Source organism: Tiliqua scincoides, chromosome 2, assembly GCF_035046505.1.
Source record: "Tiliqua scincoides isolate rTilSci1 chromosome 2, rTilSci1.hap2, whole genome shotgun sequence".
Classification (NCBI taxonomy): domain Eukaryota; kingdom Metazoa; phylum Chordata; class Lepidosauria; order Squamata; family Scincidae; genus Tiliqua; species Tiliqua scincoides.
Genome location: NC_089822.1, coordinates 156,481,246 through 156,493,465, shown reverse-complemented (window position 1 = coordinate 156,493,465; position 12,220 = coordinate 156,481,246). Strand labels below are relative to the sequence as shown.

The 12,220-nt window shown below is 48.4% G+C and overlaps 2 protein-coding genes across 3 annotated transcripts in view; one reads left to right on the top strand and one right to left on the bottom strand.

Annotated features, from left to right (window-relative positions):
- Positions 1 to 274: 274 nt before the first annotated feature.
- Positions 275 to 5,845, bottom strand: MRPS7 (mitochondrial ribosomal protein S7). The gene is made up of 5 exons (XM_066615944.1): positions 5,751 to 5,845; positions 4,158 to 4,349; positions 3,177 to 3,240; positions 1,933 to 2,100; positions 275 to 931 (listed from the first exon to the last, which is right to left on the bottom strand). The coding sequence occupies exons 1-5, from the start codon at positions 5,825 to 5,827 to the stop codon at positions 710 to 712; spliced, it is 723 nt and encodes a 240-aa protein (XP_066472041.1). The 5' UTR covers positions 5,828 to 5,845; the 3' UTR covers positions 275 to 709.
- A 4,889-nt stretch (positions 5,846 to 10,734) lies between these two features.
- The window catches only part of GGA3 (golgi associated, gamma adaptin ear containing, ARF binding protein 3), a 45,837-nt gene continuing 44,351 nt past the window's right edge, over positions 10,735 to 12,220 (top strand). For both annotated transcript variants that reach the window (XM_066616999.1, XM_066616998.1), the window contains exon 1: positions 10,735 to 10,797. In XM_066616999.1, the coding sequence (XP_066473096.1) occupies positions 10,758 to 10,797 (40 nt within the window). In that variant the 5' untranslated portion in view covers positions 10,735 to 10,757. The remainder of the gene's footprint in view (positions 10,798 to 12,220) is intronic.

Here is a 12,220-nt window from a genome sequence, read left to right as displayed (position 1 = left end):
CCAGAACAAATGTAGGCAAGTCATTCTCACCTCATTTTAGAGATGGAGGTATTGAGCTAAGAGAGAAGTGAAGCCACAGCTGAGGTGCAACATGAACCTATTCATCATGGCCCACTAGGCTACACTGGCTCTCAGGTGGCTAATATATTTGCATAGATAAGAAAGCTGCAGTTCTGGGGTTAAGAAAGCTGCAGTTCTGTGGTGGTAGCTTTCCATAAGGGTGATTTCACAAAAGTATGTATATAACTTGACAACTGCAACATCAACTGACGGATTGCAAGAGTGAATTTCCATCTTTATTCCCATTGATGCTCAGGTCTTATCAGTTTTGAAATGGGATGTTTCAAGACGTGTCTGCACAACCATTACAAAAGCCTAATATGACCCTTTTACAGCCACTCTAAAGATTAAGATAGCCTGCATCACAAACCTCCTGACTGAAACAGTACAGAGAATGAGATGCAAAGCAGCAGAAGCTTGTACTGATTGAAGTCATTTAGGAATTGCAGGATCAAGAAATATACCTTATGACAGTCAGAAAATTACCCAATATTTTCTTTAGGTCATTCGTTTGGAAAACAAACTAAGAAGCTAGCCATAGTCCTCTCAGGTTGGTGATGTGTTAAGAAAGGCATATGAAACCATGTTCTTTTCCCATCTTGCAGCAGAGTCTCAGTCATATGCTCCGCTTGCCACAGCGGTGTACTCTCTACCACCACCGAAAGTGAGCAAAGGCCCGATTAGCCTCGGCTGTCTTGTGCATTTCGTGTTTTTTCTTTATGACAGGGCCCTGGTTGTTGAAGGCCTCCAGCAGCTCTTGGGAGAGCTTTTCTGGCATATGTGTCCGCCTGTGTTTGTGTTCCCTGCACTCCGTGATCATCCATTTCATGGCTAGAAAGCGCCGGTAACTATCCTTCAGAGGGGTTGGGACCTAGAAGAGAAAAAGATCAAGGCTAGCTGTACATTGCAAAAAATATATTATACCCTGATTCTACCCTAGAGAAAGTTAAAATACCCTGAAAAGGTTTATTTGAAATTTTTAATTCTATGTTCAAGATTTGGTTTCCAAAAGTGTTGGCTCTTTTTTGGGCAATGATTGTAATGGAAAAGTCAAACTGTTGAGACTGGTACACTGTCCAGCCAACATTTTCCCCTCAGCAACTTCATGGGCTTCTTCAGACTAAAAGCTGAAGTTTTCAGGATGTTTCAAGTTTGTGTGTAGAATATTTATTACATATTTATTCATATAGAGAGGGCCCAAGATCATCCACTACCATTCAATACAACTTCAAAGTAACTCACAAGAAAAAATTACTCAAATCATTCTGCTTATAGAAAGCTGTCATCCTAATATGAATACAGGAAACTGCCTTGTACTCAGTCAGAGCACTGGTCTGCCTAGCCCAGGGTGGGCAACCATCCAATGTTAGGGCTCCTGGACCTTTAACAATTGTACAGAAGAGGGAATTTCAGCAGGTGCAGCTTGTCATCTCACAGATGCTGAAATTCCCTTCTCTTCTCTAAACAATTATTAAAGACCCAGGAGCCCCAACGTTGACTGGTTGGCCACCCCTGGCCTAGCCAGTATTGTTAACACTGGCTGACAGCATCTCTCCAGGGTTTCAGGGAGGGGTCCTTCTCTGGGATTGAACCTGAGGCCTTCTGCATGCAAAGTGTGCACTCTAGCACTGAGCTACAAGTCCGTCTTGTCTCACTCCAGTTACAGCCAAATCCTGATCTGCAACTACATAGAAGGAAACTGAAGTGGCACCTCTTCCAATGTTGCTCTGATAGGCTGAAATAGAACTGCAGAATGCATCATCCCAATGATGATGACAAATGACAATTTGGATAGAGGGAAGACAATGACAGTGACATTACTGTTTTATAATTCTTGAATGAGTTGGTCCTCCCTTTTATAAGGGGGTTTACCTGGTAGGTTCGACCTCCTCTCGGGATATTCACAAGTCCAATGGCGGGTTCACAGTTCTTCAGGGCCTGGTGAAAGATGGTGTAAGGGTTGCACTCAATGCTTTCCTTTTCCTTCTCATTGGCTTTATGGTACTTCTCAAGCTGCTTTCTTTTGATGGTTTCTAAAGTCTTAATGACAAAACAAAAATCAAAGTACAGACTCCAGCAACAGAATTTGCCTTGGTCCAAAAGACAGTCACTGTTACCCATACACATTGCCTTGACTGCCTTTGAGCAGAAAGCAATTAATAAATGCAGACCATGATATTTGACAACCCTTCACCCTATGCAGACTCTCTACTCCTCAGTTTCCTTCCTGGTTACTAACTGGGAGCCTAGCCTAAATCCACCCATGTAGAAATGGGTGGATTAGCATTAGCAGGCCTGGCCTTCCGCTTTAAAATGATCTTAGCTTAGCAACAGTCAGGGCTCTTTAAAAAGTTGCAGGATTTCCCAGCCTCCACCAGACTGAATGCTTAAAACCAGATTCCTTGATTTGATGCATGATGCAAACATGCACTCTCTCTCCCTCCCACAGAGATAAATTAAAAAACCTATATACCATTTGTGATATTTGCATAATATGGCACTTTTGTTTGCAAGGACTCTACTGGGAAGGCGATGACAAGAAAAACAGGATGCAGAAAAACTGGGGTGCATGCTGGAGCTTCTAACAACCTAATCATATCCAGGACTGGGCTGGAATTCCACTGACAGCCATTTTGTACGTGCTGCTGCAACTGGTGGCAACGTGCGAGACCGGCTGCCAGACTGTGAAAAGTGAATCTAGCAAAATGGGGTGGGAGAGTTCCTGGGTGGGGCAGAAGGCAGGGAGGGAGGTGGGACAGGGGCAGGATTGGTGGCTCTCATGTTTTCCCATATCATAGCCCCTTCCCACCACTGTTACATGCCTCAGACCTACATCTGTGAAATAGCAGGGATAGATCCGAGGAGTCTCATGGTGACAGTGGAAGCTTTCCCTGGGATAAGTGAACAACACTTACCCCAAACCTCTCCAACCCCCAACCCACCGCGGATGCAGCACACACACTTTATTGGCACAGCTGCATCTGCAGAGAGGATTTAGGTAAATTTGCATTAAGAGATAGGCAATTTGCATTAAAACAATAAACAGGAATATACTTCCCTCTGCCATACTAGTAATAAAGAAAAGCATCAAAAATCCAAAGCAATGCATTTCTTACCTTATTCATGATGGAGCGTGACAAAATTTTATCCCCTCCCTTCATCATCATGCTAGTGAATTTGCTGAAATTACAAAACACAAGCATGATCTTACTGGCATTTTGGTTTTACTGGCACTCCCAGGATTCTCATGACAAGCTCTGCCATTATATTCTTATATACATTATAATGACATATTTTGTGCCATTCTTACATTACATTCTAAATCAGGCACAAGACAATTTAGCAACATATTAAAAATTGCATCAATTTTTATTAATGTATATCTCCTCACAATTGTGGATGACACACATTTTCCTCAGGATTAGAAGAGGTGCGGTATGGGTGTTGAGCCACTTCTTTCCTCTGCTTTGCACCCAGCCATCCTCATCTAAGGCTGCAGCTGAGGTTTCAAACTCTTGGTTGCATTCCACTCATGACCCTTTTGCAGCTCCACCCCGTCCTTCCTATTTGGCATCCTTGTTGCTATGGAAGCAGGGACGCCATTTTCTGCATTGCTAAGCTGCTCCAGGAGTCCCTGAGTGGCTCCTGGCACTTGAGCCTGGCTTGGCTTCAACACATTAGGCAGGCAAGGTAAACCTGTGGCTTTGGGGACTCTCAATTGGAGAAGACAAATCACCCACAGGCTGAATCTGGCCCATGGGCCATAGTTTGGAGACTCTGTTCCAGAGCCAAGCCTGGAAAAGAGAAGTGAAAGACTTCTATTGCTCCAGTGTTTTTGGATCTATCCTCAGGTTTTGAAGGACACTTATGAAAAACTATGGGGGATTGAGTCAAGTAACCACAAATAAATATCAACAAAACCTGGAGATGTGGAAATTTCCTGCCAACAATGTTGTACTTCCCAGCTATTTTTCAACTAATAGTTGCTATTTCTATCTAATATACACCAAGGGCCATCTAAATTACTCTGGGAAATCAGTGAGATGTTTCTTTGTTAAGCAGTAGACAAAGCTTCAAGGACTACATTTACAACAGACCTGATCAAAGGATCGTAGAACACAGAACTGGTGACATTAGCAGGTGTGGCTTTTATGGGTTGGACTAGTTTGAGCTCCCGTTCAACATTTTCTTTCTCCGACAGTTGCTCTGGAGTTTTTTTGTACACTTCTTTGTCTACTTCTGGCTCAAGATAAAAGGGATTGTACCGGCTCCACCTGACCTGGATATACCTGCAAAGAAGTACATGAACAGTAATACACAATTTCAGTTCCACATTTTCAGTTCCAGGAAACCTTACAGAACTTTAGGTGCAAATGCCTTTCCTGCATCTAGTCTGTGACCCGATTCCATGAGGGTAATTTTTCCCACTTTCAACACAATTCTATGTAGTGAAACATGCCAAACATGATTTGTAGAATGCATTTCAGTTCCTAGCCTATCCTGCACATGTCACTATACAAAACTGAAAGAACAATCATAATACAGCTAGATTATCCCTTATCCAGTCATCTGAAATTCAGACTATTCAAAATCCAGACATTTTTGTCAAAGACTTTTTTTTTAAGTGCAGAAAGCACCAAAGTGCAGAGCCAAGCAGGCAGCACATTGTGGACTGCAGAAAGAATGCTTGTGAAGTGTGAACAGAGGAAATGTGAATGCAGTGTAAATACAAGAAGCACTTGTGTAGTGTTTTCTGTAGTGTGAACACTACAGAAGGTCTTGTGTTCATTCCCATGTACAATGCAGGTACAGGCTGCAAGTTCTGTTCTATGCTTTGTGGTGTGTACCTGGACAGAGATTGTTGGAATATGTCAAAGAGGCCAGCAGACATCCATATGGGTAACAGTGAAAAGACCAAGAGCAAGCGTTTCTCCCTCCCAAACAGAGTTTACAAATGTTGACAAGTTTCAGTTGGCAACCTTCAGCCTCGAAAGACTATGGTATCGCACTAAAAATGGTGGTTCTGGAACAGCATCTAGTGTGACTGAAAAGGCCGATTTGGGAGGCTTTTTACAAATGAGGGATGCTTTAATAACCACTTAATGAACTCCCCATGTGGCATCCGCTCAACTTGTGGCACACTGCTTTCCAGATAGCATATGTTGATCGCAGTGAGTCTGATCAATCATCCTTCCTTTTTGGCAGGGGGTAAACGTAATGGCTTTGCCATTTTTTTCTTATTTTGGAAACACTGATAGAACAGTTACAAAACCAAAAATTGCTGTATCAATCCTAAGGAACACCCCAGAATTGTAGTGCCTAAATCCATTGTGCCATGCAGCACAAATACTGAGGCTGCAACCCCTAACCACGCTTACCTGGGAGTAAGACTCAATGACTACAATAGGACTTACTTCTGAGTAGACATGCATAGAATTGGGCTGTAAGGCAGCAATCCTATTCACACTTGCCTGGGAGTAAACCCCATTGACCAAAATGGGACTTACTTCCGAGTAGACTTGCCTAGGCTTGGGCTATATGGCTGCAATTCTGTCCACATGTATCTGAGAGTAAGACCCATTGACCACAATGGGACTTACTTCTGAGTAGACAGGCATGGGATTGGGCAGTACAGATCAGGTCTGCCTGATCGCTGCAAGTCCCTCCGTGAAGCCCCCCTGCTTACTCACCCAGGCAGCCAGGCCTTGCAGGGGCCACATACCCGCTGCCCCACTGCCCCGACCTGCTCCACTAAGGAGGCGGCCATCTTGATTCCGTCCTCAGGCCCCCGTCGAGGGCTGCCCGAGGAGGCCGCCTGAGCAATTGTGCGGGGCTTTCTTCTGCTTGTGCCGCTAACAGGCGTCTGCGCAGCCACCTTTGGCTTGCCAGCGGAGAGCAGGGAGACGACTCTCTCAAGACGGAGAAGAGCTAGGGCCAGGCTCACAGGCGGAGTTGATTGCACAGACGGATGGGGCGAGCACTACCTCACCGCAGCAAAATGCGCAGAACAAATGCAGACCCTCACCACTGCCAGAAACGACTCCCGCCCCAGGCACAGACTGGGCAGACAATGTGACACTGACATGCTCTACCTTCGAGCCCAAGCCTATGCATGCCTACTCAGAAGCCAGTCCCATTAGAGTCAATGGGGCTTACTCCCAGGAAAGCGTGGAGAGGATTGGGCTGTAAGCTGCTTGTAATTACCTAATTTAAAATTAATTATTGTTGACAATTATCATGATTAACCAGATTTTTCACTGCCATTCAGTTTTTGAGTAGGCTTTTAAAATACAACCTTCAGCTATCAGCATTCTAGTTCGAGTGAACAAATTAGCAATCAAAACAACATTTTCACTCTATTTCACTATATTCTAAATTTCACTGTAATGTCACTATAATTCACTAAATTTCACTATAATTCTAAAGGATCATATTTGGGGATTGTATATTACTGCAGTAGTTTGATTGCACAACTCAAAATCTCCCCTCTACTCAGTATGCTTACTCCCTGGTAAGTGTGAAGAAGACAAATTCATGTTAGTTAGTAAATGGAAAGGACATTACAATAAAACCACCAGTGTTGTAATGTAGATTATGTGCAGTAGACATATGAATACATGGTGCCGCATTTGGAATACTGTGTACAGTTCTGGCCACCCCATCTTAAAAAGGATTTCATAAAGCCAAAAAAGGTGCAGAAAAGAGCAACCAGAATGATTAAGGGGTTGGAATACTGCCCCATAAGGAAAGGCTAAAATGCTTGGAAATACTCAGCTTAGATAAAAAGGTAACAAGGGGGGATATGCTAGAAGTTTGTAAAATTATTGTAGTATGAAAAAGTGGATAGAGCAGTTTTAGGCTGCAATCCTAACCTCACTTTCCTGGCAGTAAGTTTCCATTGAACACAATAGGACTTACTTCTGAGTAGACCTGGTTAGGCTAATGCCCTTAATTGACTGGCAATAGATATAAGACAGACTTCTATTCTACTTCTGATGCTGGGACTATATACATGGTTGGCACAAGACCTTCTGTCGTCTGAGGCAGTGTGCCAAATGATGATCTGTCCTTACCAGGTGATGTGTTCACCTCTCTTCCTCCAACATCCTTGTCTGAAAAAGGAAAAGGAAGAGGAAGACGGAGTGGAAGAAGAAGTGTGGAGGACACCAGGGCTGGTCCATCCATGAGGCCAACTGAAGCTATTGCCTCAGGTAGCAGACTATCAGGGGGTGCCTGCAGAGCCAGGCCTCTTACTGCTGTTTGTCATGTTGCATTGCTGGTCTCACTTCTGGGCAGCAGATGTCCAGGGGTCCCACGTGTACCACTTGTGGTCCCCACACCACTGGTTGAGAAACACTAGTCTAGAAATCACCAGCCCTTTGCACTAGTACCAGGACAGTGATCTGACAGGCACATGCCCAACCTAAAAGGAAATTTAGTAACAGGATAATGAGCTGGCTGTGTATAGTTGGGAAGTTCTCCCCCCCCCTTCTGAGTAGACATGCACAGGATTGGGCTCTAAGGCTGCAATCCTAGCCACACTTTCCTGGGAGTCTGCCCCATTGAATCCAGTGGGACTTACTTCTGAGTAGACATGCCTAGGAGGAGGACTGCAGCCTGACATCGTAGTCCCGGCTTGGCTGCTCCTCCTTGCCGAGCAGCGCTCAGGCGCCTCCTCTCCTCTCTGCAAGCCGCGAGGGGGAGGCAGCGGCCGCAGAAGCCGGCCTGGGAGACGCTGGACTTCTGGACGCCCTTCCTTCACCCTGCCAGCCCGCCCATCCTTCGGATGCAGAAGGGTGGAAGCTGCTCAGCAGGCGGGTGCAGCACAGAAGCGAGCAGGGCGCCTGCGATCACCTCTGGAGTGGAAGGAAGACGGGAAACGGAGGTCGCGGCGCCAGGCTGTCCCCCCAAGCGTGGAGCCCGTGCAGTTGATGCCCGCGGGCCCCCCTTAGTGATCTAGCACTTTATTGGTCCGCTTCCAGTCTCCTCTCACCCGAGCCGTCAAGTGGCAGGCCGTTCCGTATGTGCATTCCGTACCTGCAGGAATTTGTGTGTGTGCAAAGCCTCCCCCTGATGCAGGGGCTGCTCGGAAGCTGGTTTAGGGTGCCTGTGTGCGTGTCAGGGGGTGGAAGCTCAGCCCAGGCCAGGCCCACGTGGGCACCTGGGGGATGCCCAGTCGAGGGCAGGCGGGCGGGCTGGCGGAGGATGGAAGGGGCGGTGCGTGTGCCTAAATGGGGCAGGCAGGCAAAACGGGGGTGGCGGACTCCCGGGGTCCTGGCTCCTGGCGCTTCTTGCCTGGGGGGCCAGTGGCTCCCTCCCGAGACAGCCCAAGGTGCTTGCCTGCTGGCAGCCAGCGTCACACTCCCGCTGGTCTTGCGCTGCCTTGGCGGCCACCAAGGGTCGCGCTGCTGTGCCCTCTGCCTGCCCAGGCGGCCAGGGCAGCGAGACAACGCCGCCCGCCGTTCCTCCAGCCTCTGCGGACTCCCCTTTACCTGTGGCGGAGGGCGGGGCCTCCATCCTCCAATGGGCTCTGCGCATGCTAATGAGGGCGCTGCCTGCCTGCATCCCCACCAGCATACCTGCTGCTGCGCCCTCATCCCTCTGGCCGTGCATCCCCAGGACCCCTGGCTGGGCAGCAAGTGAAAGGTTGGGGGCTTCACGCTCTTTCCTTTGTTGCCATGAGAAGGGAGGGGGGTCTGGACTCTGCTCCGCCTGCATGTCCTGGAGTTGGTGCCTTAATCCATTGGCGTGAAGGGGAACCATGTGGCTTCAATAACAGTAGAACCCAAGTTGCCTCCAGGTTGCCCCAACAGGCAACTAAAGTGGCCCCTCCCCCTTGCCTTCAGAGCCATTTGGGCAGAGAGAGCAACAGGGAGCTGTGGTGGTGAGCGGGAGGGGGCACTTTTGCCTGAAAAACTTAGCAGCGTATTGACCACCCTCTAGCTATGCAGCTGAAGAGGAGCACCACTTGAAAAGGTGCCTCTTTGCCTGGTTGGCAGTACTAACTGCTAACTAAACCACTAAATAATCAGTGAACAGAGCAAGGCAAATATTTAAAGTGTTGGCAGCCTTCAGTCTTGGAAGACTATGGTATCGCGCTCTGAAAGGTGGTTCTGGCACAGCGTCTAGTGTGGCTGAAAAGGCCGATTCGGGAGTGACAATCCCTTCCACACTGGGAGCAAGTGCAGTCTGTCCCTGGTCTGTCTCCCTGGCTGTGGGCCTTCCTTCTTTGCCTCTTTGCCTCAGCCTGTTGGCCAAGTGTCTCTTCAAACTGGGAAAGGCCCCAAAGAAAGGGGAAGGAAAGAAAATCAGGAAGAAGTGGACAGAATGAATCTTTGGAGAACTATTCTCAAATACTGTACAGCAGTGTTTCTCAGACTGTGGGTCGCAAGCCCATTTCAGGTGGGTCCCCATTCATTTCAATATTTTATTTTTAATCTGTTAAGACTTGATGCTCCCATGGTATGTGACTGCATCTGGGGAAACGTTACAGAACTGTACTTTTAACAAGCTACTCTGTGTATTCTTTTGACAATGTTAGTAAATGGATTTACTCCTGAGTAAGTGTGGGTAAGATTGCAGTCTAAGAGTTTCCTGCTTGATGTTGTCACTTTCGGTCATGACATCACTTCTGGTGGGTCCTGACAGATTCTTCTTCTAAAAAGTGGGTCCCTGTGCTAAATGTGTAAGAACCACTGCTGTAGTGTTGAAATTGGATGCAGTTATGGAAAATGTCCAGCAGAGGGAGCCAAGGGAGCTAGTTAAAAGAAAAGGGAGAGAAACAACACAGACCAAAAACCAATGGATTTAGGCAAGAAAACAAAAATGTTCCGTGAAAGTGAAGATGAGGTCTCAGATTCTAGCTATTGGTCTTACTACAGAATTACAGCAATGAACCTTGCGAGAACCATTCTGCCTCCTGATCAGGGGATCTTGCAGCTCTCCAGTTCTCCCACACTCCCTCCTTTAGGGCCCAGGAGAGGAGGTGCAGAAGGTACATCATACTTGGGCCCCAGGATCAAAAAGGGGGCCCAGGAGCCAAAGGAGGGAAGCCAGAGATTTCCTGGGATCTCAGAAAAGGTTTGCATATATTGGGTGAAGACTAGCATTCATATTTTGCTAAAGTCTACATGGTTTTATATGCTGCAAGAAATTATGATCCACTGGAAAAGGGAAGGGGCCCCAAAAGAAACTGTGTACCTCAAAAACATTGCACCCCCCCCAAAGGGGCCCAAAAGAAACTGTGTACCCCCTGATAAAATTCCTTTCAGAGGCCCTGCTGGGGTGGCTCAGAACTGTGGCTATGACCATAGCCCTTTCCAGTCGCCTGAAGACAGAGGCCCTCAGGAGAATTGTTGTTGGCAACCTTCAGTCACTCAGGACTGAAGTCCCTTCAGACCTTCAGGCCCTCAGGAGAAGAACAGCCCAATCCTCTGCATGTCTGCTCAGAAGTCAGTCCCATCAGAGTCAATGGGGCTTCCTCCCAGGAGAGTGTGGCTGGGACTGCAGCCCCAGAGCCCCCTCCTCTGCATGTCTGCTCAGAAGTCAGTCCCATCACAGCCTATGGGGCTGGGGAGGGCCTGCAGGAGGAGCGGCTGCCCCTTCGCGCTCCCTCCCCCGGGGCGGGCCTGGCTCAGCGGGGCGCTGGCGTCGCCCGAGCGGGGGCGGGGGGCGGAGTCTCCAGGCCGGCCGGCAACATGGCGGAGGCGGAAGGGGAAAGCCTGGAGTCCTGGCTGAGTGAGTAACCCCGGCCCGTCCTCCCCTTTTCCGCCGAGCACGGGGGGCGGCAGCGAGACGCGACCCTCCCTTCGCGGGGTGGGGGCAAGGAAAGGGGCCGGGGAGGCGCGCAGGGCCCGGAGGGGCGTGAGTGGGGCTGGGCTGGAGGCAGCGAGCGGGGCTCAGCCCGCAGACAAAGCCTGGGCTGCAGCTGCCCGGGAGGCGGCCCGGTGACAGGCGCAGCCTCTCTCGGCGCGCTGGACCGGCCGACCTCCCTTCGCTGTGCGGCTGCTGGAGGCGGAGGTGCCTGCCCACTGCAGCCCTACCTGTGGCTGCCCCCCGCCTCTGCCCGGGCCGTGCCCTTCCCTCTCACCTGAGCGACTCCAGCCCGCCCTGAGTAGGCTCACCCCTCGCTTGGGGCTCCAAGGCTAGGCTTGCTGCTCACCTGTGCAGCATGTAGCCCAACCATTTTCAACCGCTGTGCCTTGGCACACTGGTGTGCCGCCAGTGGTCCACAGGTGTGCCACAGGAGTTTGGGGGAAGGTCATTGATTAGTATGGCAGATGTGAGCCCCTCACTGGCAGCAGCGTGTGCCTTGTTGGTTTTCCAAAACCTGATGGTGTGCCCTGACCATTTTAGTGCCTTGTCAGTGTGCTGTGAAAGGCGAATGAAAGAGGCTAAAGATCACTGTAGTCTCTTGCCTCTCTTTAGGCCGGGCAGATAATTCTCCTTGCCCCAATCACTGATGCACCCAGTGAACCTCCCTCTTCTTCATGGGGGATGGAAATCCACATTTTACTCCCCCTCTCTCTTGTCACTCTCTGCCCTTACCTACTTTTAGATAGCTATTTAGAAAGACTTGGCATCTTTTCCGCAAGCTGACCCATTATTTCCTCTTCCTCCTGCTTTTTCCAATTTCCCTTTTAAGGTTAGTACTCCTTTTTAGGAAATCAAAGGACGGCAGAGGGCAAAGTATTACCTATGAGCCAGGAAGGCCCTGCTTCTGATCTCATGTCAGCTGTGAACTCATCAAATAACCTTAGGCAAGTTATTGTCTCTCAACCTTAGGACCACCTCTATAAGATAGGGATAACAATGCTCACCTTTCTCACAGGGCTGTTTGTGACAGTACTGTGAGAATATTTGGGATATCTTCTGAAGAACTGAATTGTACCAGTATCACTACCACTGATTGTGTCCCTCTGTGTGACCATCATCATTTCTGTATTTCCAATATATGTCAATGTCCCTTCTAGCACTTCCTCTACCCTTGCATTGCTCTGATGATGTTAAAATATTTCACAATTAGCAATTAGTAATACAAGCACAACCTGTAATGAGTAATACACATTTCCTGTTTGTAAATAGGATGCTGCCTCTCCAGTCTGGTAACTTGCGCAGAGTACTTGTTTTGTGCTACATCTCAGTTGTCAGTATGGCCCAT

Coding starts and splice junctions, on each gene's coding strand:
- MRPS7 (XM_066615944.1), bottom strand. CDS start 5,827: ATGGCCGCCTCCTTAGTGGAGCAGGTCGGGGCAGTGGGGCAGCGGGTA. Junction 4,350..5,750: donor TGCAAGGCCTGGCTGCCTGG/GTGAGTAAGCAG, acceptor ACTTCTTTGCAG/GTATATCCAGGTCAGGTGGA. Junction 3,241..4,157: donor TTCTACGATCCTTTGATCAG/GTCTGTTGTAAA, acceptor TTGTAATTTCAG/CAAATTCACTAGCATGATGA.